Source organism: Rhinolophus sinicus, chromosome 17, assembly GCF_057876585.1.
Source record: "Rhinolophus sinicus isolate RSI-liver-muscle chromosome 17, RSI-T2T, whole genome shotgun sequence".
In the NCBI taxonomy this organism is placed as follows: Eukaryota; Metazoa; Chordata; class Mammalia; order Chiroptera; family Rhinolophidae; genus Rhinolophus; species Rhinolophus sinicus.
The window spans coordinates 121,366,649-121,390,398 of NC_142517.1; the positions used below are offsets into that span (position 1 = coordinate 121,366,649).

At 52.0% G+C, this 23,750-nt stretch overlaps 1 protein-coding gene across 4 annotated transcripts in view; it reads right to left on the minus strand.

Annotated features, from left to right (window-relative positions):
* The window catches only part of GLI2 (GLI family zinc finger 2), a 245,532-nt gene that overhangs the window by 36,678 nt on the left and 185,104 nt on the right, over positions 1-23,750 (minus strand). For all 4 annotated transcript variants that reach the window (XM_088794612.1, XM_088794610.1, XM_088794613.1 and 1 more), the window contains 2 exons: positions 21,496-21,601; positions 225-427 (listed from right to left, as the gene is read on the minus strand). In XM_088794612.1, the coding sequence (XP_088650738.1) occupies positions 225-427; positions 21,496-21,601 (309 nt within the window). The remainder of the gene's footprint in view (positions 1-224; positions 428-21,495; positions 21,602-23,750) is intronic.

The following is a 23,750-nucleotide window of genomic DNA, read 5'->3' on the forward strand; positions in this document are numbered from 1 at the left end:
AGCCTGCTGCTGACTGTAGGCTGAGAGGGAAGGTTTCAGTGGGCAGAATTTGAGAAGATGTAACCTGGTTGCTTTTTTAAAAAACTGTTTTCAATTACAGTTGACATACAATACGATATCACTTCCAGGTGTATCACATACTGATGAGACATTGCTATAACTTACGAAGCGATCATCCCGCTAGGTCTGCTACCCACCTGACACCATCTAGAGTGATTACTCACCATCAGCAGGGCTGAGACCCCTGGCTGCAGAGATCGTGGGGAGCGTGGGGCTGCTGTGCACGGCACGAAGGTAATGCTCCATGTGGGGGCTCACGTACGGGTGGGGTGCGTTGAAGGGGGACTCCCCAGGGCCGGCGGGGTGTGGGGAAAGCCGGATCAATGAGATGTCAGAGATGACAGGGCTGCCGCTCAGGGCAGGAGGCCTGCAGAGACAAAGGGGAGCATTCTGAGAGACGTGGCTGCTGCCACGGACACGCAGGAAACCCCGCCAAGCAGCAGAATCAAACAGGCAACCTGCACTTTTATTTCATATGCCCACATCCCTTGGTCGTCCTTCATACAGAGTCTGAACTCCGATATTCCAGCCAGTGAATGCACGCCAAAAGCTCCTGCGTGCGGGTGTGACCACCACCCACCAGTCTTGCGTTGGGGATGGAATTCTCTGCACACACGACTGGATTTGCTGGACCGCGGGCTCGGCAGGCCACACACCTGTGTGAGCTGTCACCATTGCTTTCCCAGGGCCTGCTCAGGGCAGGATCCATAGCGAAAACAAATCAATCCGTGTTAAATGAATGAATGCATATGTTCTGCAAATGTATGAAAAACAGAAGATGAAAATACGAATCCCAGGGGCAGCATGCAAAGAGCTCTTGTGCCTCACAGAAATTAGGAAAAGAGGAACCAGACAATACCCTAAAAGTGGGGAATTTTGGTTTCAGTTGGATAGTCACGGGTATTAAGTGCTCAGCTACAGGACCAGCTGTGAAGGAAGAGGTCAGGATTCCAGAAGAGTTTTGAAATGGCAAGCTATAACCAAGTTTGCAGTATTACTTTAGCTCTCCTTACACGAATTCCTTCTAATGCCAACAGAGTCTCCTTTCTAGGATGCCCACCGACAGTCAGACATATGCCTGCCTTGGTCCCTCTGGTCTGGGTTGGCGTGGCCACGACCCATCTCTATGTCCCCTGGTCGGCGCTCGCTCGAGGAGGTGCCGGCTCCGCTCAACACCGGAACAGGAGGCCCCCTCACCTGGGGTCTCTGAGCAGCTGCTAACGTATTAGCTGCAGGGGTCTTTCGAGGTCATCTACTCCAAAACGTGCCCATTAAATAACCAAATTGACCAAGATTTAATTTTCAAATGTTTTCAGAAAATAGGGTCTCTCTGTGATTTGTCAGAGTGCAAAGAATATGTGTTAGAATCAGACCTGGATTAGAATCTCAGTCTTTGCCAGCTCAGACACGCTGAGTTTAATCTCTCCAAGCCTCAGTTTCCTTGTCTGTAAAATGGGGATAATAATAGTGTCTATACCATAGAGTTGCTGTGGGAATAAAAGTCCCCAAAATGGTGCCTTAGACACAGCCATCAGCTGGTAAATGAAAGCTGTTCTTATAGCATTAGTACCACACTTTGAGGGAAAAACGCAGGAGACTCTCCAAGTCTTCACACGGGGTTGACATTGGAAGGGCACTGTTAGAACTGGTTACTTCAGAGACAGAATGGGATATCTGTTGGCTGGAGCAAACCAGAAATTACTGAGTATGTTCAGTAGTGTATGAAAACTGTGCTTACAACACAATTCAAACCAGGACCAAACACAGGTGACATCCAGATGTCTTAACATCTGGGTTAACAAACTCCCCACTTGAGGCCGCTCCCCTGGCCTGGATGTAAGCACTCAGCTACATTGCTTTCTAGCTTTTGCAGGTGTCATTGCAATGCATGTGCAGATCCAGCAAACCTGTCAGGCCACTTCCACACCAATTCAAGGCTGCAAATGCCTTTCTGCACCCTATACCTTGTGGAGCTATTTCTTTGTCCTCCCTGTAAGGCCAGGCCGGGGGGCACCCTCAGTGATGCCCAGGGTGCCTCCTCCTGTCTCAGGCCCTGGGCTCAGTGGGGAGGCCCAGGGGCTCCATGCAGGGGTCCTGGCTGACCTTGGAACAGCAGTCCATGAAGTAAGCACAGCTGTATGGCCACTGTGAGGACACGTGAAAACTCCAGCACCAACCAACAGGACGCAGGGTTCAGAGAGGAAGGCACCCCTCCATGCCCCGTGGCCAGAGAGATGCAAATCAGGATTCAACCCAAGTCGGCCTGACTCCCAGGGTGGTGCTGGCCTCCTCCCAGGGGCTGCCCTGCCCCACCAGAGAACGCTGCCAAGGACGCCCTGTTCCCTTCGTGTGACAGTGCAGGACGCTCAGAGAGGTCACCGCTGAACCCCAAGACAGACAGAATCTACAGGACATGCGGTGAGACAGGTCAGCTCATGCTGCTAATAAAAGGTACACAGGACAACAACCTCTTGGCTCTTCCCCACGCCAGGGAGGTTGTTGGTGCTGGGCCTGGGAGGGGCGGGATCTGGGACGGCAGAGCCTCCCTGGGAGGCAGAACTAAACGCTCCTCCCTGCATGTGTAGAGCAGGACTGGATTCTGAGCGGTGCTGCACAGGACCCGGGGCCTGGAATAGGCAGGGCAGGAGCCAGCCCGGGGCACTGCCTGCCTCTTCCAGAGCAGTGATTCCCTCACTGTCGCTGGTCCTTCCCACTTAGCTGGGTTGCTTTGGCCAGGACTTCACTAGAGTGGCACAAAAAGACCAGTGCACTTGACAGGAGGTTAACAGGCACTGACCACCTCCCCTTCCCTTCTCAGCATCAAGTCAACGTGGATGAGGAGAATCTACTGATCTGGGCACCAACACAACAGGCCCATCAGCCTGCCCAGACACCTCCTCTAGGAAGCCTCCCGAGACGTCCCCTCGGCACAGTGCCAATTAGCTGTGCCCTTACCTGGCATGTCCTCAGAACAGGCTGACTGCATGCCAGCCATAACAGGCCACATGCACATATTTCCTTTATTAATCCAAATAAAAAATTCACAAACTAGGTGCTTTATGCCCATTTTACACACAGGAACACAGCCAAAAATGCTAGGTCCCTTGCCCAAGGTCACTCAGACAGCAGGTAGTGGAACCACAGCTAACCCAGGTGGGTCTGGACCTGTGCCTGTGCCCGAGCTTGCCCCCTCGACAGAGAAGTGAGTCCTCTGGGTGAATGGGATTCTTTGTGAGCAGGCTCAGGTAGGCGCAGAATCGGGAAGGGGAAGAACCTGAGACTGGAACAGCGCTCTCCCCACCCTGTCTCAGCTCACTCTCTGTCTTCACCCCACTTCACCCATCACCACGTACGACCCAATCCAGTTCTCATGAGAGTTGGAATCTCCCTCACACAGTGTTGTGAATGACTGAGAAGGATTCAGGGGCACAGAAGCTTCAAGAGATGTCATCTTGACATACCAAACAATGCCATGGGAATGAATCTCAAATGACAGAATTCCAAGCATCCCTAATGCACTTGAGGGGCCAGAGGACTTCCCAGCAGCCCTGAAGTCACACCAAAAATGCCAGCGTTTCTTGGACACTTGGCCCCATCCCAGGGCCTCACTAAGAGTCCCCAGGCAGGCTGGGTGCGGCCAGTCCTGGGGAACTGACCACCATACCATGGGACCTCACCAGGAAAGGCATCTGCTAGGGAAATCTGAGCCACTGCTTCAGGCCAACCCCCAGCTGCAACCTCCTTTTTTTCTATTTCCACGCCATTCACTGTGGGGACCTGACACTGGTCTCAGCCTGGCCTGTCCAGGCCTTGAATTCTGGCAACTGGGCAGAAACTCAAGGAGGTGGCCTTGAGGACGGGAGATGGGGCCAGCTGTGGGAACTCACTTTAGGAGATGTTCAGTGGTCACAGTCTCCTACGTTGTAGATATGCATGTACGCACACTCACACGCTTGCAGGCCGCATTCACCCAGACTGGCACAGTCAGCATTTTTGCAAGCTGGGCAGCTTTGGCACTACTCTTACGCATTGCCTTCTCCCCTTCAGTCAGGCCTGAGTTCATCTGAGCCTCATTCTACCAGTTGTTTCTTCATATATTTGTTCATATTCCCAAAAAAATTGTCCCAAGCCGTTGCTCTGTGCCCAGGGTCTTGTAAAGAGCTCAGAGCCCACGTGGAAGAGGCAGACCTGCAAATCAAGTGAGCAAATAAAGGCTCCCACAGAGGAACAAATTCCCTCATTGCCTGTGTGAGGGAAGGCTTCTCAGAAAAGGTGAAATTTGGGCTGGGTTCTGAAGGATGGATAGGAGTTTATGAGGGAGTACATTACAAATGAAGCAACATATACAAAGAAAGTCTGGAGGATAAGAATGTGTGTGTGAAGGTTATACGTGGAGGGTTTGAGCACAGCCCACAGAACGCTTTGGGCTGGATCTGTATTGGACCATGTCCCTTCTCCTGTTGTGGGGGTGCGGGGGTTGGGGTGACATGTGACCTGAGCCCAGCTGATCAGAGCACCCCCTATCCTCAGGCACTGTGAGTGGTTCAGAGTTGGGTATGTACCCAAGACAGCAGCTTTGGCTGAACTCTTTGGGAAAGAAGGGCTCTCTGTCCACAGCAGTTGTTAAGCAGGTAGGAAGCAAATGTAGAGCTGCTGGGAGCCCTGAGGGGAGAGGTCAAGATGGAAGATAATACACACGTCATCAGAGCCGAGAGATATAGAACAAGTTTCTTGAACTGAGCCCCTGGATATGGTTCCAACTTTAGTGGAAGCTAGTATCCTTGGCCTTTTCAGTATCTGAGCCAAGATGTTTGTTTGTTTGTTTGTTTGTTTGTTTGTTTGTTTGTTTAAATCAGTTTGAGATGAGTTTTCTGTCTTAAGCAACAGCCACGGCCTAGCAAAGCAACTTGACTAATATGGCCTCCCATTCCCAGAGTGAGCCGGGATCCAGCATCCTACAAGGGAGACTTGAGCCATGGTTCCTCGGGTCTGTCCACCGTCCTGACCTCAGGACTGAAGGGGAGGGCCCCAGATGTCCTGCCCACAGCTGCTGTGCTGACAAGGACAGCTGTGCTGGCCCTTCCATGTGTGAACATGAGGGACAAGCAGGGGCTCTGGGTAAGAGTAACAGCCAACTGCCTCCTTGCCTCCTTGTATGCGTGTGTGTGCATGTGCGTGCAGGCATGCACATGTGAGTGTGTGCATGCATGCATGCATGTGTGCGTGCATGCAGGTGTGTGCTTGTGCGTGCATGCATGTGTGTGTGCATGCATGCACGTGTGTGCATGCATGTGTGTGTATCTGTATGTGTGTGCGTGCGTGTGCATGTGTGTGCATGTGCGTGTGTGTGTGAGTGCATGTGTATGTGTGCGCGTGCACGCGTGTGCATGCATGTGTATGTGTGTGCATATGTGTGCATGTGTATATGTGTGCATGCGTACATGTGTGTATGAGTGTGTGCATGTGTGCGTGCGTGCATGTGCATGTGCATGTGTGTGTGCGTACACATGTTGGTGCTGAGCAGCACTGGACTCAGCAGGGCCCAGCATCCCTGGGCTGATTCTGCTGCAGTCAAAAACTCCTGGCTTCTCCCCATGTGGGCCCTGGCCAGCTGGCTGGGCTGGGCCCCTCCTCTCTGAGGGCTGGAGGCTGTTTCCTCTTCCTCCTTTTCTTTTTTCACTATTGAGACGGGTCCTGCAAAGCCCCTGAACAAGATTTTAGGACCAGGCCCAAAGACCAGGGTGATGGCCAGGGGAAGAAAGAGAAAGGAGAAGGGGGGACGTGGACAAAGCAAGCAGATACCTAGCCGGATGGCTGTTGTTCTAGCCAAACTGGACGCTGCCATGGGGTAGCCGCTGCTGCTGCCGCCTAGGTCGCCAACATTCACTGGACACTGACTACATGCAACACATACAACCACTCTGCAACACAGGTTTTATTATCTCCATTTTAAAGAGAAGGAAACTGAGGCTCAGGACAGTAATGAGACTTGCCCGAGGCTGCAGAGCTATAAGTGGCAGAGCTGGAAGGAATGTGGCCTTTCTGACTCTGTGAAGTCAGACTCGGTGCTGGCACATCTCTGGTGGTCCACCGAAGGCCAGCTTCTGCCTCAGCTGTCTCCCCTCGAGAAGTTCAGCTTGGTATCCCTTTGTGGACACCACCTCAGCTGGTCCTCATGCCGACCCCAGGGGTAGGGGTGCAGCTTGAGGGGAGCCTTCACACATGCGGGTAAAGCCTGGACTTTCTGAGTCTGAATTATGGCTCTGCCACTTACTGTGGAGCTCGGTGGTACTGTCTACCCCGGAGCCTCCGTGTCCTTACCTGCAGGACATGGCAATGGAACCTGCCGAAGGGGCCCTGGGTGCTTGGTAGGTAGGTACTCAGCCAGTCTTACCATCTCTTTTCTTGGATTTAACTGATGAGCAAATGGAAGAAGTTCAGAGGAGGGACGAGTGGACCCTGCCCTCATCTTGTCACATCAAGTCCTAGACCCCTTCCCCATGTGCTGGCTCAAGATTTTTGGAAGGAGATGAAAGGAAAGGCCTAGGTGACGAGAACACTACACAGCCACATGTAACTCACCCCAACCCTGGCTGGGCCTGAGTGAGCATGCCTAGACCCTTGGAGACCGGCACCATTCTTGGGAGCTGGAACGATGGGGACAGATTCCTAGAGGGCGTGTGGCTTCCATGGGGCTGGAGGGAAGAGTAAGACTTTGCTTCATGGGAGGAAAAGGGAGGGCGTTTGACCCATAACACAGCCAGAGCCAAGGTACAGGGGCAGGAACCAACGTGCTTCTTAATGCAATGTGAGGAGGGGACGGAAGTGCAGGGATTGGGGCTCATGTACCCCACCCATGGGGCCTGTTTGGAAAGGCAGACAATGCAGAGCTGACTCACCCAGAGTCTGCATGAGCTGTTGGGGCAGGCTCTGCCCCTCGGGGGTCGGGAGCTGGAGGAAGGACCCTGGCAACCCGGAGACGTCCCTTCTTGTGGCTTTGTGCAAAGACCTTCTGTGCAGGTTAGCAGGGCCAGAAACAGGCAGGAGCGGCCCTTGTGCCCCATTTAGGTCCAGCAATACTGAATTTAGACTCCTAATCCACAAAACTGTGAGAATAATTTTCTGTTATTTTAACTTATATTTATTTTAAGTGTGGTTTTCCAGGACCCATCTGCTCCAAGTCAAGTAGCTGTTTCAATCTAGCTGTGGAGGGCACAGCTCACAGTGGCCCACGTGGGGATCATACCGGCAACCTTGTTGTTAAGAGCACCGCGCTCTAACCAACTGAGTTAACCGGCCGCCCCAATTTTCTGTTGTTTTAAGCCACCAAGTTTGCGGTCACTTATTACAATGGTAACAGGACGTTAAGCGTATGGTGCTCGTGTGGAGTAGGCCCTTGGGAGGCTCGGTCCACACCATCCTTCTTACTGTCACCCTTCTTACGACATTGTCAGCTCTTACACAGCAGGGCCTGTGTGTTATTTCCTGGGATAGCCCAGGCCCCCTAAGTGCTCCATCAGTGGCAGGCTGGCAAGGAAGGGAAATGCTCCTCCATGCTGGGAGGGCATCTGAGCGCTGTGCTCCAATTGCCCCCCCGTCCCTCCCCCACACACAAAGGGCTCTGGAGCGTGCCTTCCTGCCTGCCACCCAGATTATACGGTCACTGACTCCCCATAGCTGAACGTGTCCCGCACACAGCCCCGACATGCCAACCCTCCTACCCCAAGAACGGCTTGCTTGCACGCACTGGTCGTGCCTTCAGGCTGAGATGCTACCACCCACCAGGATCACAGGGCCATGGGTGGGGTCAGCAGGCTCAGAGTGGGCAGGACATGACCCCTGTGCTGTTGCCGAGCTGCTTGGGGCCAGAGCACCGACTTTCTCAGAAACACTGGACAGATGGCCTCAGGCCCATGGATCTGCTAGAAGGAAAACAGTTTCCCCAAAGCTGGCCTTGACACTCGGAGCTACTCTCCTATCAAAACTGGGGGTCCTTAGTGCCAGGGCTGGGTGGGCTAGGCGGGCATGTGTCTGCTTTCAGCAGGGCATTCCTGCAGAGCAGGCCAACGCCCGCTGCCCCAGGACGACCAGTAGGCAGAGATGGAACTCTGTCGGGCTCCTCTGGGGGACGTTCAGGCTCCTTTCCGAGGGTTTTCTTGTTTCTTGGATTTGTTGTTTCTTGGTTTTCTGTGTGTTTTTTTTTTTTTTTTTTTTTTTTTTTTTTTGGGGGGGGGGGTTATTTGGTATATGAAACTGTACTTTGGCAAGCGTGCTTCCATGTTTTTCATACATTAATTTTAAAAGTTCCAGAAATCAAGTCCTTTTCAAAATATACTCAGGGAGTTTGCAACTGTAAAGGGATGTACAGTGAATTCTTTTGGAAATCACTGGAGAACGGTCCCTGCCGTTCCATTTTTTGTGTCATCTTTTGTGTTCCTGTGTGTCTGGGCTACACCTGTCCATGTGGAGGAGGCTCGGTAAACCAGCAAACACAATACCATGAACAGGAGCTGGGACCTCTCCGTCTAGCCGTCCACTGTTTGGTTCATGCGTTCATGGATCATTCCCTCTGTCAGCCAACGTTCACTGAGCATGGACTTCTGATGGCCCTGGGTGGCAAGCTGGAGACCTGAGGAAGACTCAGCCAGGACCTCACACTCAGGAAGTGGGGCAGGTGGTCATAAACTTGACTGACAAGTGCTACAGCAGGTGCTACAACAGGAGTGGAGAACCGCAACATTCCCAGGGTCCACCCTGAAGCTACACATGCACAGATACCAGCAGAGCACATGAGGCTGTGGCAATGACAAGCTGCCAGGGTGATGCTGCTGGGCAGGGTGCCCCAGGTGCAGCCATGAGCTCAGGACATTACAGCCCCTCAAGCTTATAGTTCACACTGGTACCTGAGACCTGTGGAGTCATGGAGGGAGTATGGACACTGATTGTAGCCTACAAGTAGAACACAAGGAGCTGGAGCAGAAAGAAGGGTGGGAGGGAAAGAATTCATCCACTCTGCTGGGGCGATCTGAGAAGGCTTCCTGCAGGAGGTGGTATCTGAGCTGGGCCTACACTCTTATAGGGGAATGGAAAGAAGGCAGTGAGTGGTGCAGGCCTGGAGTTCTGAGACAGAAGAATAGCAGAACAAAGGGCAGGTCATACCGGGTAATAGTTAACAGAGTCCAGGGGCTGAAGCTCTGACCAGACAGCAGGGTGGGAGAAGAATGTGCGGGGGGAAACCAGAAAGAAAATGTTGAAAACCTGAGGTACACTATACCGTGTTTCCCTGAAAACAAGACCAGGTCTTATATTAATTTTTGCTCCAAAAGTCGCATGAGGGCTTATGTTCAGGGGATGTCCTCCTGAAAAATCACCTGAAAAATCATGCTAGGGCTTATTTTCCGGCTAGGGCTTATTTTCCGGTTAGGTCTTATTTTCGGGGAAATATGGTAATAAAAACTCTTCATCCAGGGAATGAAGAGGCCAGGCACAGACTGGGAGAGGCTATTTGTAACACATATAACTAACCATGGAATGAGTCGCCTTACTGTATAAAATGCTTATTCAAATCTACAGGAAAATGACAACGCCACAGAAAAATGGGCAAAATCGCTGAATAGGTATTTCACAAGAATGAAACATTATCGGTTAATAAACATATGAAAAGATGCTCAGCTTCATTCGTAGTAAGGGAAACAGAAAATTAGAATCACAGGGAGATGCCATTTTGGCAAAAATGTAAATGATGACATCACTCTAGTAACAAGGAGGTGGAACAAGCTGAGCCCTCACACCCAGCTGGTGGGAGTAAGGTCGGCAAAACCACCCAGCAAAAGTCTGACAACATCTAGGAGGGTTAAAATGTGAACACCCTATGACTCAGCAGTCTCATTCCCAGACACACATTTGTTCTAAAGTACGGGCTGCACACAGGCCCGGAGGATGGTAGGGACACCTTCACTGCAATAATGTTCAAAACAGCAAAGACACAGGGGTAACCAAGGGCCTGTCACCACGGAGCATCGAAGATGAAGGGATTAAAGGCCCCACGCATCAATGGGTGAATCTCCGGAATACAACACCCAGGGTGAAAAGCAGATTCCCTAAGAATACTCATACATCTGCAATGATTCCACTTATATAAAGCACACAGAGCAACACTGCACATGTTCTGTTAGGAGAGTCACCTACCAGGTAGATGGTACAGATGACGCGATGACAAACTCCAAACCCCAGAGCACGTGGAGTGGGGAGGCTAGCGGGGGCCAGCAGAGGGGCACACGGGACCTCAAAGGTGCTGCCACATCCCCAGTCCTTGGTCTGGACAGGGTAGGAGCATGTATGTCTTTATATCTCAGCCATGTTTTTGCTATTCTTTTGTATGTCTTCCATATTTGATAAGACCACATTTTTTTAAAAAGCATGGCTGAGTGGAAGCTGGCCTCTGGTTAGCAGTTGGCTGAATGGATGGGGTGCTCGGGTGGGAAGTGGAGTGGCCACAGGGCTGGCTGGTAGTGGAGGACTTGTGTGGGCTGCTGGAAAGCGTGTGAGGGTTCAGTGTCTCCCTGGTTACCCTGTGCACTCATGTTGGCCACTCCATCTGTCCGCTGCCAAGGCTCCCTCCTGGCCAATCCCAGCCCGACCGACAGGCCTGCTCTGCAACCGACACACATCTGTATACACATGCAATCCATTCGACCCTCGGCTCACCCCATTCCCGGTCCAGACCCGCACACTCCGCCAGACCTAACTGAGTGCCAGCTTTCAGCTGTCACTCCCTACGCAGAGCCGTAATAAAGAAATCACTGTTTTCAGCTGACAAAGAGCAGATTTCTTACTAAGTAAATGCTGATGTTTTGGTAGGGAAATTAGGTTATAAAATTGCGCCTACAAAGGAGGCCATACAGATGGACTCAGTTAAGATCTAGCCACACAGGCAATGGGGGTTAATTCAACCACCCACCCTTTATCACATTTTTTCCCTCCCTCGGAGCAGGAAGATAGGAAGGTTATCAGCTTTTCAAACATAAAAACCAAAAAGCATTAGAAAAAAAAAGGGAAGTATCAAGGAGACGTTTTTCTTAGCAAAGTGATGACGGGTGCAGAACTGGGGTGGGAGGGAGGCCTTGGGTTTGATCCATGTGTCCGGGCTGGGGGATGGGAGAGGCAGGAACACAGCTGGCCCTAGGGGAGGGCTCTGGGGGAGCCAGTCTGGATTAGCCCTCTCCAGGTGCCCTGTGGCAACGGTTAACCTCTGGGTATGAGGGGCCTTTGTCGGTCAGAGGAGCTGCCCTTGGCTGAGCACGGCAGGGTGGAATCTTCCAGAAAGTCACGGCTTTATGGGGGCTGCCATATCACAGAGCAAATGTGAGGGGCCTAGAAGTAGAGCCCTGGGCAGGAACCAGACATGGGGTATTGGAGGTCAGGGGGTGTCTTTAGTAAAAGGAAGGGTTTCATTAGATTTGAGTAGGGGTCTGGGTTTAAACAATGGGCAAAGGTGTGTGGGGAGGGGGCCTACATACAGGGAAATGCCTCTGCTTCCCCTCAGTGAGAATTCCTCATCTCAGGCCTGGCCTGCCAAAGCGGTGTGTGGAATTTCCTTTCCTGGATGCCTGTCAAAACTAGATGGATAATCCCAAATAGTTTAGATAAACGTCTTCTTAGTGGTGGGTGAACGGCCGATTTTTACCAAGCTGTGGAGTCTATTAATGAGCGCTTTGAAAAGAGTCTCTCCTTCAGACAGGCATCAGCGGAGCCTGGGAGTGGAGGCCCCTCATTGGAACAAGGCCAACCCGATGGGCGGTGGAGCCCCCTGGTGGGCTGGTGGTGGGATGGGAGAGACAGGCCTCCCCAGCCTTTCTGCTGATAAATGTTTTCCCTTCCTGGTTTCCTGGTGATCTGTGCTCCCCTGGAAACCCCTTGCAGCACAACACCCTGTTACTGTCCAGTTTCAACCCCTTTCCTTTCCAGACCATGAGATCTATGTGGACAGGAAGACTGTGCCCCCTTGGGCCTGTATCCCCAGCACCTGGCAGGGGGCTGACACACATAGGCACTGGGTAAGTATCTCAAGTGAACGTACCCCCATGAGTTAAGCAACAACCAATCTCTTTCTACTTTGCTCGGGCGGGATAGGTCAAGCCCACATTTTAGAAATGCAGCTCCTGGAAGGAGAGGATGAAGGAGTGGCTCCCACTGTGCCCAACACATTTCTTTTCCAGGGCACCAGGGACATGTTATCAATGCAGCAATGCTGCTGCAGTGATGGAGGCTTGGAGAGCGGCAGCAACAGGACTTGTGCAGGGCACATTTCCTCACCAAATGTTGACTCAGGTTGGCAGGCGTGACCCCGAGTGATAGCACTAGGGACACAGACAAATCTGGCAGCAGTGACTTAGGCTGAGTAAATGAATGTGTTCTGGGCACTGGCATCAGTTCCACCTGGAATGGACAACGTGGGCATGTGCAGTGGGAGAGGACCACTTACCTCAGAGGGCAACTGCCCCACCACCATCTGGAATGTTACTATTAGTGATGAATTCCTTTGGGTTAATGACTGTTCTGTTTCCATGCTTGCCAGCAGGGATAAGACTTTGCAACCCTAAGACCTGCACTGGGCTGCCCTTTCCTGTCCGAGGTTAATCATGGCACAGAAGAGTTCAAGTAGGCAGCTCCAACCTCATCTACTAGTGGAGGGGTTGTGGGACGCTCTTAAGTTCGGGAACCTCCAGTGTTCTCCTCTATGATTTGGGGAGAATATCATCCACCTTACAGGGTGTTGGGAGGATTGGCTATGATATCATCCACCCTGGACACAGCAGAGTGCCTGGAACAAAATGTGGGTTTCCTTTTGATGCCCATACGAGAGTGAGAAAAGCATATGAATGTCCAGCGCTCACTATATACCAGAAGCTCTTCAATGTGCTTTGCTCATTCATCTAATCTGCACAACCACCCATGTGGGGTACTGTCGCATCCCCATTTTAGAGACAGGGAAACTGAGGCTCACAGAGGTTACAGAGCCAGCCCGAGGATGAAGAGGGCACAGGTGACATTGGCAGGATGTGACCTCTTCCCCGCCGTGATCTGCCTACATCCAAGGAGTGTGTGAAAGGAAATGCCCGAGATGATGAGGGCCGAGCAGGATAGGAGAGGACCCAGCGGATCACCTCCAACCCTGCAGGACCTTTCCACTGGGCAGCACCACCCACACCTGCCCTGCACACCCTCCCCCGTGGCAGACCCGCCTCATTTCTGCACATCAAGATGTGCTTCACCCTGGGCCCCTCCTGCCCTCAGCTGACCACATGGGCTCTCTCCAAAGCCCAGAGCCAGGCAGCTCCTCTTCTGCGAGGGGCCAGCGTTCAGTCAAGATCAAAGAGCAGGCCGCCTTATCAGACACGATCCTCATTAAACTTTTACAAGCCAGACTCCATTATAAATGAGCTGTCTGTGCCACGCCACAGAGAACCTTCCTGGAGCTGAGAACCTGAGGCTCTTGGAGCCAGGAGGGCTTTTAGCAGAGCAGTCAGGGTGGAGAGTGGGCCTCTAGGGTCAAGCTGCCCAGGTTCAAATCACAGCTGTGATACTTACTAGGAGAATGTCACTGGAGAAAGCAGCCGACCTCACTGTGCCTCGGTTCCCCCACTTAACAGGTGGGAGTGACAATGCCACCTTTCTTATAGGGTGTTGATAAGGGTTAGATGATATAATCCAGATGGCTGAACCCAGCCTGCAGTGACTGCCCAGAGAGGGGAAGGGGCCTGTCTGGAGGGGTCTCTAAGCGCCACTCACATCACCACGAGCCAAAGCTCCACATCTACTTGTCTCTCAGTCCTCAGACAGCTGTGGGAGGTTGGTGGCTGCCCTCCAGACTCCCTGGTTCCAGGGTTTTCTGGGCTCCATGTCTACCTGCTGGCCAGTTGCTCTGAAGAAGTGGTCAGCCAAGGGACATTTTAAGGAGCGCTCTCTGGAGACAGAAGGGGAGCGAGGACCCAAGTGGGGAGGAAGGACAAGGCCCCTGGTGGGAGCCCTGGGCTCACCCAGCCTCTTGGCCCAGGAGCCAGGCAGACTTGCCCTGCGGAAGTCTTATCTTTCCACAAGTCTCTGAAAAGAAGCACGCACGTTTGCCGAGGGAGGAGAACATTCTTTTCAAAACACAAAGCCAGTCCTCTGTGTACTGTGAACCTTGTGTGTTGTGCCAAGAACCAAGAAGAAAATCTCCACGTGTCCTTCCGCCTGCCTGGGTGAGTGGCTGAGGGCGGAGCTGAGGGCTCAGGACAACGCGGTGAGTTGCAGACGTAGCAGGCGTGTGTTTATTAATCTCATGATGAGCTGGTGCCGTTTTTATGGAACACTGACCTTGGGAAAAGCCATCTTCAAGTCCCCCTGGATTAGGAAGTTCATGAGCTCAGCCAGCAACAGCGAAGAAACTACATTCTTAAGTGAGGCACACCAGCAAAGGGGCTAAACATCCCCATTAATATGCAGTTGCTGGAACAAGGGGGGGTGCAGACATCCTTAACAGCTCTCTCAGGGGGCTCTGGGTAATTTGCACGTGTGACAAAGTGTGCAGATGATGGTGGGAGGCGGAGGCCCTCACACCCACCAGCTGGCGTTCCCTCTCTTTTCTTAAAGTACATGGGCCCGCGTGTTGACTTTACATGAATTGATAGCTACCCCCAGAGCCATCTGTCCCTAACAAGAGCCCCCCTCCTCTCCCGGTCTCTGCGCAGGTGGCCTTGGGCCGTGACCGCTGGAGCAGTGCTCCCCAATGATAGCTCAGGATCCTTCAGGGGTGTGATTAACAGTGGTCAGGTCCAGAGCCAGGCAAGAGGAGAGAGGAGGGGATTGTCCTTCCACGGCTGAGAGGCTGTAGCTGTCCACTCCGGCCCTCCAGCCCCCATCCCACTATGCACACCTCCTTCTGCAAGCTGAGAATATGAATAGATCTGGGCCAATTTATGAGCACTGGATGTGTGAACGGCCCATGAATAGGAACCAGGGGATTTTTAACTCCCCATATTTTGCAGTCATCATCCTTTAGCGAAAAGGCCCTATAGCCTATGACTGAAATCTAACACACATCTCTGGGCCTGCTTTCTTGGGTATAAAATAAGCAAGGTGGCCTGTCGTGGTCCCCAGACTCTGGCCTATGGGTGCCTATAAACCAGCAGATTACTACGCCTCACCCTAATCCGAAAGAAGCAGAACGTCTGGGGTTGGGGCCTAGAAATGTGCATCTTTACGACACAGCCCAGTTCTGATTTGCAGCCAGGTTTGAGATGTGCTGTATGAGATGGTCTCTGTCACCCTCCTGGAATGGAAGCAGCTGGAATTGGTCCTCTCTAAAGCGCCAGAGCAGTGCTGGGACGGGAAGGACCCCACAAGCAACACGGTGATTCGAAGGTGGACCCCAGCCTCCTGAACCGCAAACATGTTTCTATTTTCCCTGCCAGGACATGCGTTAATCCTGGCCCAGGCAGACCACACTCCTGCTGTGTGACTGATACACCGAGCAACCAGGCAGCTCCAGCTGGGGGCCCTGCCATGCCTCAGCCTCAGTCCTCATGACACCCAGTGAGCCGGTTTCCAAGGGGCAGGGGCCAGGATGGAGTCCAACGTGCTCCTCTTTTTCACTAGCAGTCACCAGGCAATGGAGAGACTGCAGGGCCTTCTCTTTTTGCCCTTGAGAAAGGACTCTGGGAGCATCAGGAGCATGTCCCGGGGGCAAGGGTCACAAGAGAACTCTGCCTGACCAGCAAGAACAACCCCCTGACCCATTTGTCTCCCCATCACCTGTGCTTACACAGATGAGAGATGCAGCACCAGGAATCCATGGGCAGTGCCATGTCCCCTTCTGGAGCCATCTGAGCATTAGTGAGCATTGCAAGTGCTGGTGTGGGTTTGTAGCTCCAGGTGACAGGGAAGAGTGGCTCTGCAGAGGAGGGGGAAGTCACCCTGCTGGGCTGCGGGGGTTGTTCACCCACACACTGAGCTCCGCCCCTGCCCCTCCCATGTGCGGCTGTCTGTTTGGAGCGGTGTGAGGTCAGCCCTGGCCCTGCTCCCGTCCTGCCCGGGGACCACGATGACAGCTCTGGTACCCCACTTCTGCCATCCTCTAACTTCTCTTCAGTTACCTAGAAAGTCCATCTCACCATGCCCTCTGCTCCTGGTTGCCAAAAGGATAAAACCCAAATTCCTCAACTGGGGGGAAAAAGACCCATCCTCTCTCCATCCCCAGTGGTCTTTCTTCAGCCCAATTTCCCACCTTCCTATGTCACAGTCACCCAAAATCGCCTCTTCCAAGGACATGCGTGCCCTGGTCTGCCTCTGTCACACAGCAGGTCCCTTGGCCTGCCATGAATCTCTTCTTTGATTGGCAAATGGAATAATAATGGTAATAATAATCACTGTTATCATCTACTGAATGCTTTCAAACTCTCCTAAGTGCTTTACTTACATTACCCCATTCAATTCTCAAAGTAACTCAGTAGATGGGACAGGTACCCTTATTATGCCCTTTCACAGGTGAGAAAACAGGTTTATTCCTTCAGGTTGGAGCTCTCTGAGTCTAGGGATTTCAGCACTGGCGTTCCAGCCCTATTAGTGTGGCGGGGCCAGTGCTAGCAGTGGTCCTCGGGCTGGGGCAGGGACCAGGAGGCCCACGGTGGAGCTCTGCCCAGAGCCCTGTGCACTGGCGCCCAGTCACCAGACATGAGAGTCAGTGGGCCTGGCTTGGGTGCCTGAGCAGAGGCCGTGCGCACAGAGCAGCGGCAGCGGCTCCGACTTGGGCTGACAAGAGACGACACCGCAGCTCATTTGCTGTGCACCGTTTGTGTAATTAGCCACATTTGGTGCAGCGAGGAGGAGCGGTCTACAGCAGAGGCTTGATGGATCGGGTGTGCCACCAGGCTCCGACTGCATTAATCACCGAGGCCAGAGCCATGGGGGCCATTTCCCTCCTCAGCTTTGTCCTGTTTCCCACCTGGGGCACTGAGGGCAGGGGGGAAGGAGTGGGCTTTCCAGCATGTGCCTTGGAGCCTGGGTGGGGACCAACCGTCCTGAGGATAAGGTAGAGCCACCAGAAGCCCAGCCCAGCCCAGCAGGATGTGGGGCTCTGGGAACACTGCTGCTGCCCATCGCTAGGGGGTTAACCAGACTCGGACCTCCTTGGCTGGGAAGGGGAGCCTGCTCCACAACCTTCCAGCGGAATCAAGCATACCCGCCGTGCAGGGATGACGTGTGAAAGCCGGAGCACCTCTCTGAGCCTCTGTGTCTGCACCTGTAGGCTGCAGACTGTAACCCCATCTCACAGGGCAAGCAGGAAGTGAACGAATACAGCACACCTGGCTCCAGGGCCCAGCCTGGACCGCTGCAGGCCCCACACTTGTTATTGACAGCCTTTATTGATTGTATTCTACTTTGCGATGTCAGACTTAGCACTGGGGCGTGGTGATCCCAAATGAGCTGACTAACAACCCCCAGAGAGGTCCAGGTCCTAATTCCTGGGACCTGTGAATGCACCTTCTGGGACCTGTGGGGTACATTCTGCAGATGTGGCTGAGTTAAGAATCTTGAGACAGGAAGGTTATTCTGGATTATCCGGTGGGCTCTTAAAGCAATCACAGGTGACCTTATGAGAGGCAGAGGGAGAAAACTACCACAGAAGAGGAGGAAAGCTGTGTGAGGACAGAAGCAGGGGGAGAAAAGGCAATGTGATAAGAGGTAGGGGTCGTAGGCCAAGGAAATGGATTCTCTCCTGGTGCCCCCAGAAGGAACCAGCTCTGCCAGCACCTTGGCTGTAGGCCCGTAAGACTTACTTCAGACTTCTGACCTCCAGAATGACATAAAGTTGTACTGTTTTAACCCGCCAAGTTTGAGGTAATTTGGTACAGCGGCAATGGGAAACAAATACACTGCCCTCCAGTTATCAAGTCTAGTGAAAGAGCCATCCAGGCCAGTGGGTGACAAGGCCGTTTGCACAAGCCCGCTGGCCTGGTCAGACCTCCTCTGCTACCTGCCATCATCACTTTCTACTTGTTCAAGTGCTCTGCCCACATGCTGCCCCTCAGTGGCCAGGAAGAAAGCAAGCCCAGAGACGGGGACAGGACCTGTGTCCAACCCAGAGCTAGTGAGTGGCAAAGCCTGGAGAAGACTCAGGGGTAGCCTCCTGGCCACAGTTCCCTATTAGCATGGGTTGGGGGGCAGCACTAAGATTCCCCTCATTCAGCGATAAGGCCCTGATGCAGCCAGAGCATCTCAAACCTGAGCCTGCAGCAGGATCAACTGGGGGCACGTTAAATATAGATCGTGGACCCTACCCTGGAGTCTCTGACTCAGCAGGTTGGGCCAGAGCCTGAGAACCTGCATTCCTAGCAGCCTCTCAGGGGACGCTGACGCTGCTGTTTCAGAAGTCTGGGGAACCACTAACCTGGGGGCAGTGCCCTAACAAAGGGCGGTCGATGCTTTCAAAAAGGAATCGGTTAGACCCATCTAGGAGTCCTGGAGTCATACACATGCCCAAGAAAGCGGCCACCATGTGGTTGAGGGGCTGGGCTCAGGGGCTTGTAATTAGGTTTCTAACTCTCCCAGTCTTTCAGTGATGACGCTGATACTCAGTTATTGTCTCGCTCTGTGCTACCTCAGCTCCTTCATCTGTAAAGGCACATCCTATAGGGTTGTTGAGAGGATTAAGTGAGATGAAACACACCAAGTGTTTACAACAGTCACAAGATCACAGTTCATTCAAAAAATAGCATTTGCCATGGTGGGGTTTTCTTTCATCTCTGTCATTGCCCCTAGGTATGTGGGGAGATGTGAGCACAGATGTTCACCTGCAGAGTGACAGAACCCTGCATAGACACTCCCTCCAGGGAGCTCTCAGCATTGCTCACGTCTCCCACCAGCACTGGGACCCTTGCAGATAGCACTTCGCCGCAGGCCTGCTGTGTCCAGGATCCATGTCGCTGAACCAGACAGACATTTCTCAAGGGTAGGAAATCGGCAGTTCCAATCCCCTCCTTGACAGGGACGCAGCTCCCTTAACGTGCTTAGGATTCTCAGATGCCACCAACTGATCCACTGGCTCCAAACGTATGCACCTTGCAGAAGCTGCTGGAGCTGTGGTCTCAGTCCCCTGCAGCTGGAGGGCCCTGGGGGTGGGCAGAGGGCTAATGTGGGCACAAAGCGGCCAGCAGCAAGTCCTAGTCAAGTGAGAACCAGCTACATGTACTGAAATAAAATGAAAAGTTCCCAACATGTCGAAAGACATGGGAACCAGTGTCCAAATCTGGGACAATTTGAGCAACATAATAAACAGTGACAACCAGAAACTGTAATTCACAGAATAACACAATACCCTGCATGTATTTGAAATAAAGAAATGGTGAGAAGGGGCAGCTCTTCCTTACGGTAGAATTCCAATGAATAAATGTGGAAGGAATGATGGAAATGGAAAAGCACCACTTGGCAAACACTAGTAATTCCTGCTTCTGACAAGAGCCATCAATAGATGTTACAGTTAGTGGGTGAGATACAAGGAGAAACAGGATATTTACGTATCACCCCACAATTATTAATTACAAAGGGACCAATTTTAAAGTGGAGAAGCTCACCTGAACCAAGTGATTGAAATGTATCTCGTGATGAGAAGCACTGCCGTGACGTGCCCCTGGCATGACACACTAGGCACGGCATAGCACCGCTTCTAGTATGATGCTCCAAAATGTAGGTTTTGAATTCAGTCATGAGGCAACATCAGGCAAACCCAAATCGAGGGCGTTTTATACTGTAACTGGCCTGTCCTCTTCCAACAAATTGTCGAGGGCTTGAGAGACAAGAGAGCAATTGTCCTGGATGAAAGATAACTAAAGAGATAAGACAACTAAATGCAAAGTCTGGTCCTGAACCAGAGAATAAAAGACAGTAGTGGGCAACTGGCCAGATTTGGTTAAGATTTGTAAGTTGGTTCATAACAATGTATCAGTGTTTGTTTATCTGCGATGTTAACATTTGAGGAATTGGGGGGAGGGTATAACGGAAATCTTTGTACTATTTTTGCAACGTCTGAAATTATTTCAAAGTAAAAGATGTTTTAAAAATAAATAATAGCAACAGATTTGCTGTCTTGGGGAGACGATGGGTACCCAGAAGTAGGCGTCACCTGAGGGCGGAGACCCCTTCTCACCCACCTGCCTCCCGACTGACCACAGTGTCTGCCTGGAACACAGTGAGTGCTCAGCAAGTATTTACTGACTTCCTCTGAATGGGAGCAGGGAGAGACAGGAGGGTTTGTCTCCCGTGAGGAACCTGTGGAGAGGGCTGTGCACTCAGCAAACAATGATGGTGCACGGATTACACGTCAGCCATTGTCCACGTGGAAATGAGAGGGCAGTGCAGAGCCTGCTGGGAGGCAGGTGTGAAACACTGTTTTGGTGCAGTCCTGCAGTGGGGATCCAGGGAAAAGCCCCACTCAGTGTGGGGGATCCCAGTGCCCCCAGGCGGAGGCGGCTCCTGAGCTGAGGCTTAGAGGCTCTGTAGCAGTGGCCAGGAGGAAGGGGCTTTCTAGGCAGGCTGGGCGGCAGGAGTGAGGCACAGGGACATGTGACTGTCGTGTGTGCTGGAAACATAAATAGCAACTGGGACAGGTGACATGGCTGGGTCAAGAGAGGCATAGGCCCAACCGATCTTTCGCAGTAGGTCCCCTCCAAGGTAGATGTGGGAAGGAGTAGAGAGGTTGGGGGCGAGGGGAAGGTTCTGGGCTCTTTTCTAGATGCAGGTAGATGGGGTAGCAAGAGCACAGGTCTTCAAGACATAAAGACCAAGAAAAGTGACATCAGCTACGGGCTTCAAGGCCCCAGGTGGGAACAAAGAGGGGCAGGGTAGGTATAGTGAGAGCACTGATGACAACCCTCTACCTGGGGCTCTCAAGGCAGGGGGTAGGGCGAGGCCCCAAAGCATAACTGTGAGCTTGTCCTTATCACTAAGGTGACTCTATAATTTAGTGTCTAAATTGGGACACTTGAGAGAATGAAAGGGGCACTATGAATTATGATGCTGGAACAACATATAACGAGGGTCACCATACTTATATGGGACCTGTGGCCTGGAGGGGATTCCCACTGCATGGGTGAGTAAAGAGCCCCAAGGTGTGTGTGGCTACACCAGGTGCGTCTGCAGCGTTGGAAATGGTGATGTGTGAGCCAGCAGTGCTTCCTTCTCAGGTACCCAGAGGGGAGCTGGGTGTTCACATCCCACCCACAAGTTCACACAGGGTCCGGGATGAGAGCACTTGTGGGTGGCAAAGGTGACTGCTCACGGTGATGCAGATCAGGAATTCCAAAAAGAATGACAAAAGGCAGGAGAGGGGGCCGAGGCTGGCAGCCCAGCCTCCCTGGTGGCAGGGGACCCGCATGGCGGGCGGAGGGCAGAACTTACCCGTGCACGCTGTGGACAGAGTGAGGCTCGTAATGGTACCTTCCCTCCTGGTGTCTCATGTCAATCGGTAAGGGAGCATGGAACGGAGGCAAAAGGTGCTGCGGCACTGTGCAGGGGAGAGAGAAACAGGACTTCAAAACCTTTTCCCCTCCCTCAAAAAGCAATTTTCAAAAGGCTTTAAAGCTCAATGAATTTCAGAGCAAGAGCAGTCAGGACAGGGGGCTGCGAGGTGCACCGGCTATCACACACCCACGAAGGGGGATGAATAAATAATCAAAGTCAGCCCAAGAATCCTACATCTTTCACATAAAAGATCCCCAACTGCGCTCTTGACAAAGACAAGCAGCTAAGCGCTCTTTGAACTCAGGGAGATTACAGGCTGGGCTGCAAATCAGGGCTGACAGAGCCGACAGGCTTCTGCCCATCCCGGCCTCGGTTGCGTGTGGCTCCAGCAGCGCCAGGTTACGGCATCCACACAGGCTGGCAATATTTACCTAGAACCATCTGTGAAGCCAAGGCCCACTCCAGTTGCAGCCAGAGGACACCTTTGTGGGTCTGTTAATTCTCCAGCTCTTAATATTAATTACTGACCCCAAGAGCGCTGGCAGTGCCTGCAAGTTGCAAATACCAACTCGTGAGCATGGGTTTCCAGAGGTGAGTCAGCCCCTGTCTGCACTTGGCCTGCCCTCAACAAATCATCATGATAATTGTAGGATGCTCTTTGCTTATTAAAAAAAAAAAATTCCTGGGTACCCTGGAGGCAAACATAATTATAGGCTCTAGGAAAACAAGGCTCTTTAAAAAGTAGTTAGACTGAGAAAAGGGCTAAGAAGTGATTTCTCAGTCAACTCTCACTCAGGCAGAGGGCCGCGGGCCAGTAGGAATCAGTGGTGAGTGAATTGCTGACTAGTTTAAAGAAATAGTTTGTTTTACATGTGCACAGGTCAGCTGCCTGTCATTTCTATAGTAATAAATGCACACAAATACCGCTGCTAACTGTTTCTGTGCAAACAGATTCTGGTACCATATTGTAAACACTAGGAATTCTTACTTTTATTGTGGTAAAATACATGTAACAGAAATTTTACCTTTTTAACCATTTTTAAGTGTACAGTAAAGTACATTCCCATTGTTGTGCAATCATCACCACTATCCACCCACGAGACTTTTTCATCTTCCCAAACTGAAATTCTGTTCCCATTAAACACTAACTCCCCATTTCCCCCCACCTTCCCCCATGACCCAGGCAACCACCATTGTACTTTCTGTCACTATGAATTTGACTCCTCTAGGGACCTCATATAAGTGGAATCACACAGTATTTGTCCCCTTGTGACTGGCATATTTCACTTAGCATCATGTCCCCAAGGTTCATCCATCATACCAGGCGTCTGATTTTCCTTTAAGGCTGAATAAGCCTTATGGATATACCGCATTTTGGTTATCCATTCATCCCTTGATGGACACTTGGTTTGAGTGTTCCAAATTCGCAAAAAGAAGAAACTTTTCCTCTGACATTTTAACCTCAATTTTTACATATTCAATTTTATCTTCATAATTCCACAATACTGGCATTTTCCATGGGGACTGGGAACACAGAAAGCAAATCTTCAAACCCTGATTAAATCAATTTGCCAAACCAGATTCCACAAATCTTGGGCTCAAAGGGGAGTTGGCCTCCGAAAACAGAGGGCCAGCGCTGGCCTGTTCCACACAGGAGACACACGGGCTGTCTGGAAGCCCTGGGGGCGTCAGCAGGGAGATGGTCCTCATCTCCTCAGAGATGCAGGAAAGGGCCTTTACCGGTTTTCAGTGTGGCCAGGTAGACTGGATTACAGTATTGTTTACAAATAAACATGGTTTGCTGTTTCGTATTTCTGAATGTTTCCCTGCATAACCAAAAGCCCCATGGGGCCGGCCCGGTGGCTCAGGCAGTTAGTTAGAGCTTCATGCTCCTAACTCCGAAGGCTGCCGGTTCGATTCCCACATGGGCCAGTGGGCTCTCAACCACAAGGTTGCCAGTTCAATTCCTCGACTCCCGCAAGGGATGGTGGGCAGCGCCCCCTGCAACTAAAATTGAACACGGCACCTTGAGCTGAGCTGCCGCTGAGCTCCCGGATGGCTCAGTTGGTTGGAGCGTGTCCTCTCAACCACAAGGTTGCCGGTTCGACTCCTGCAAGGGATGGTGGGCTGTGCCCCCTGCAACTAGAAACGGCAACTGAACCTGGAGCTGAGCTACGCCCTCCACAACTGAG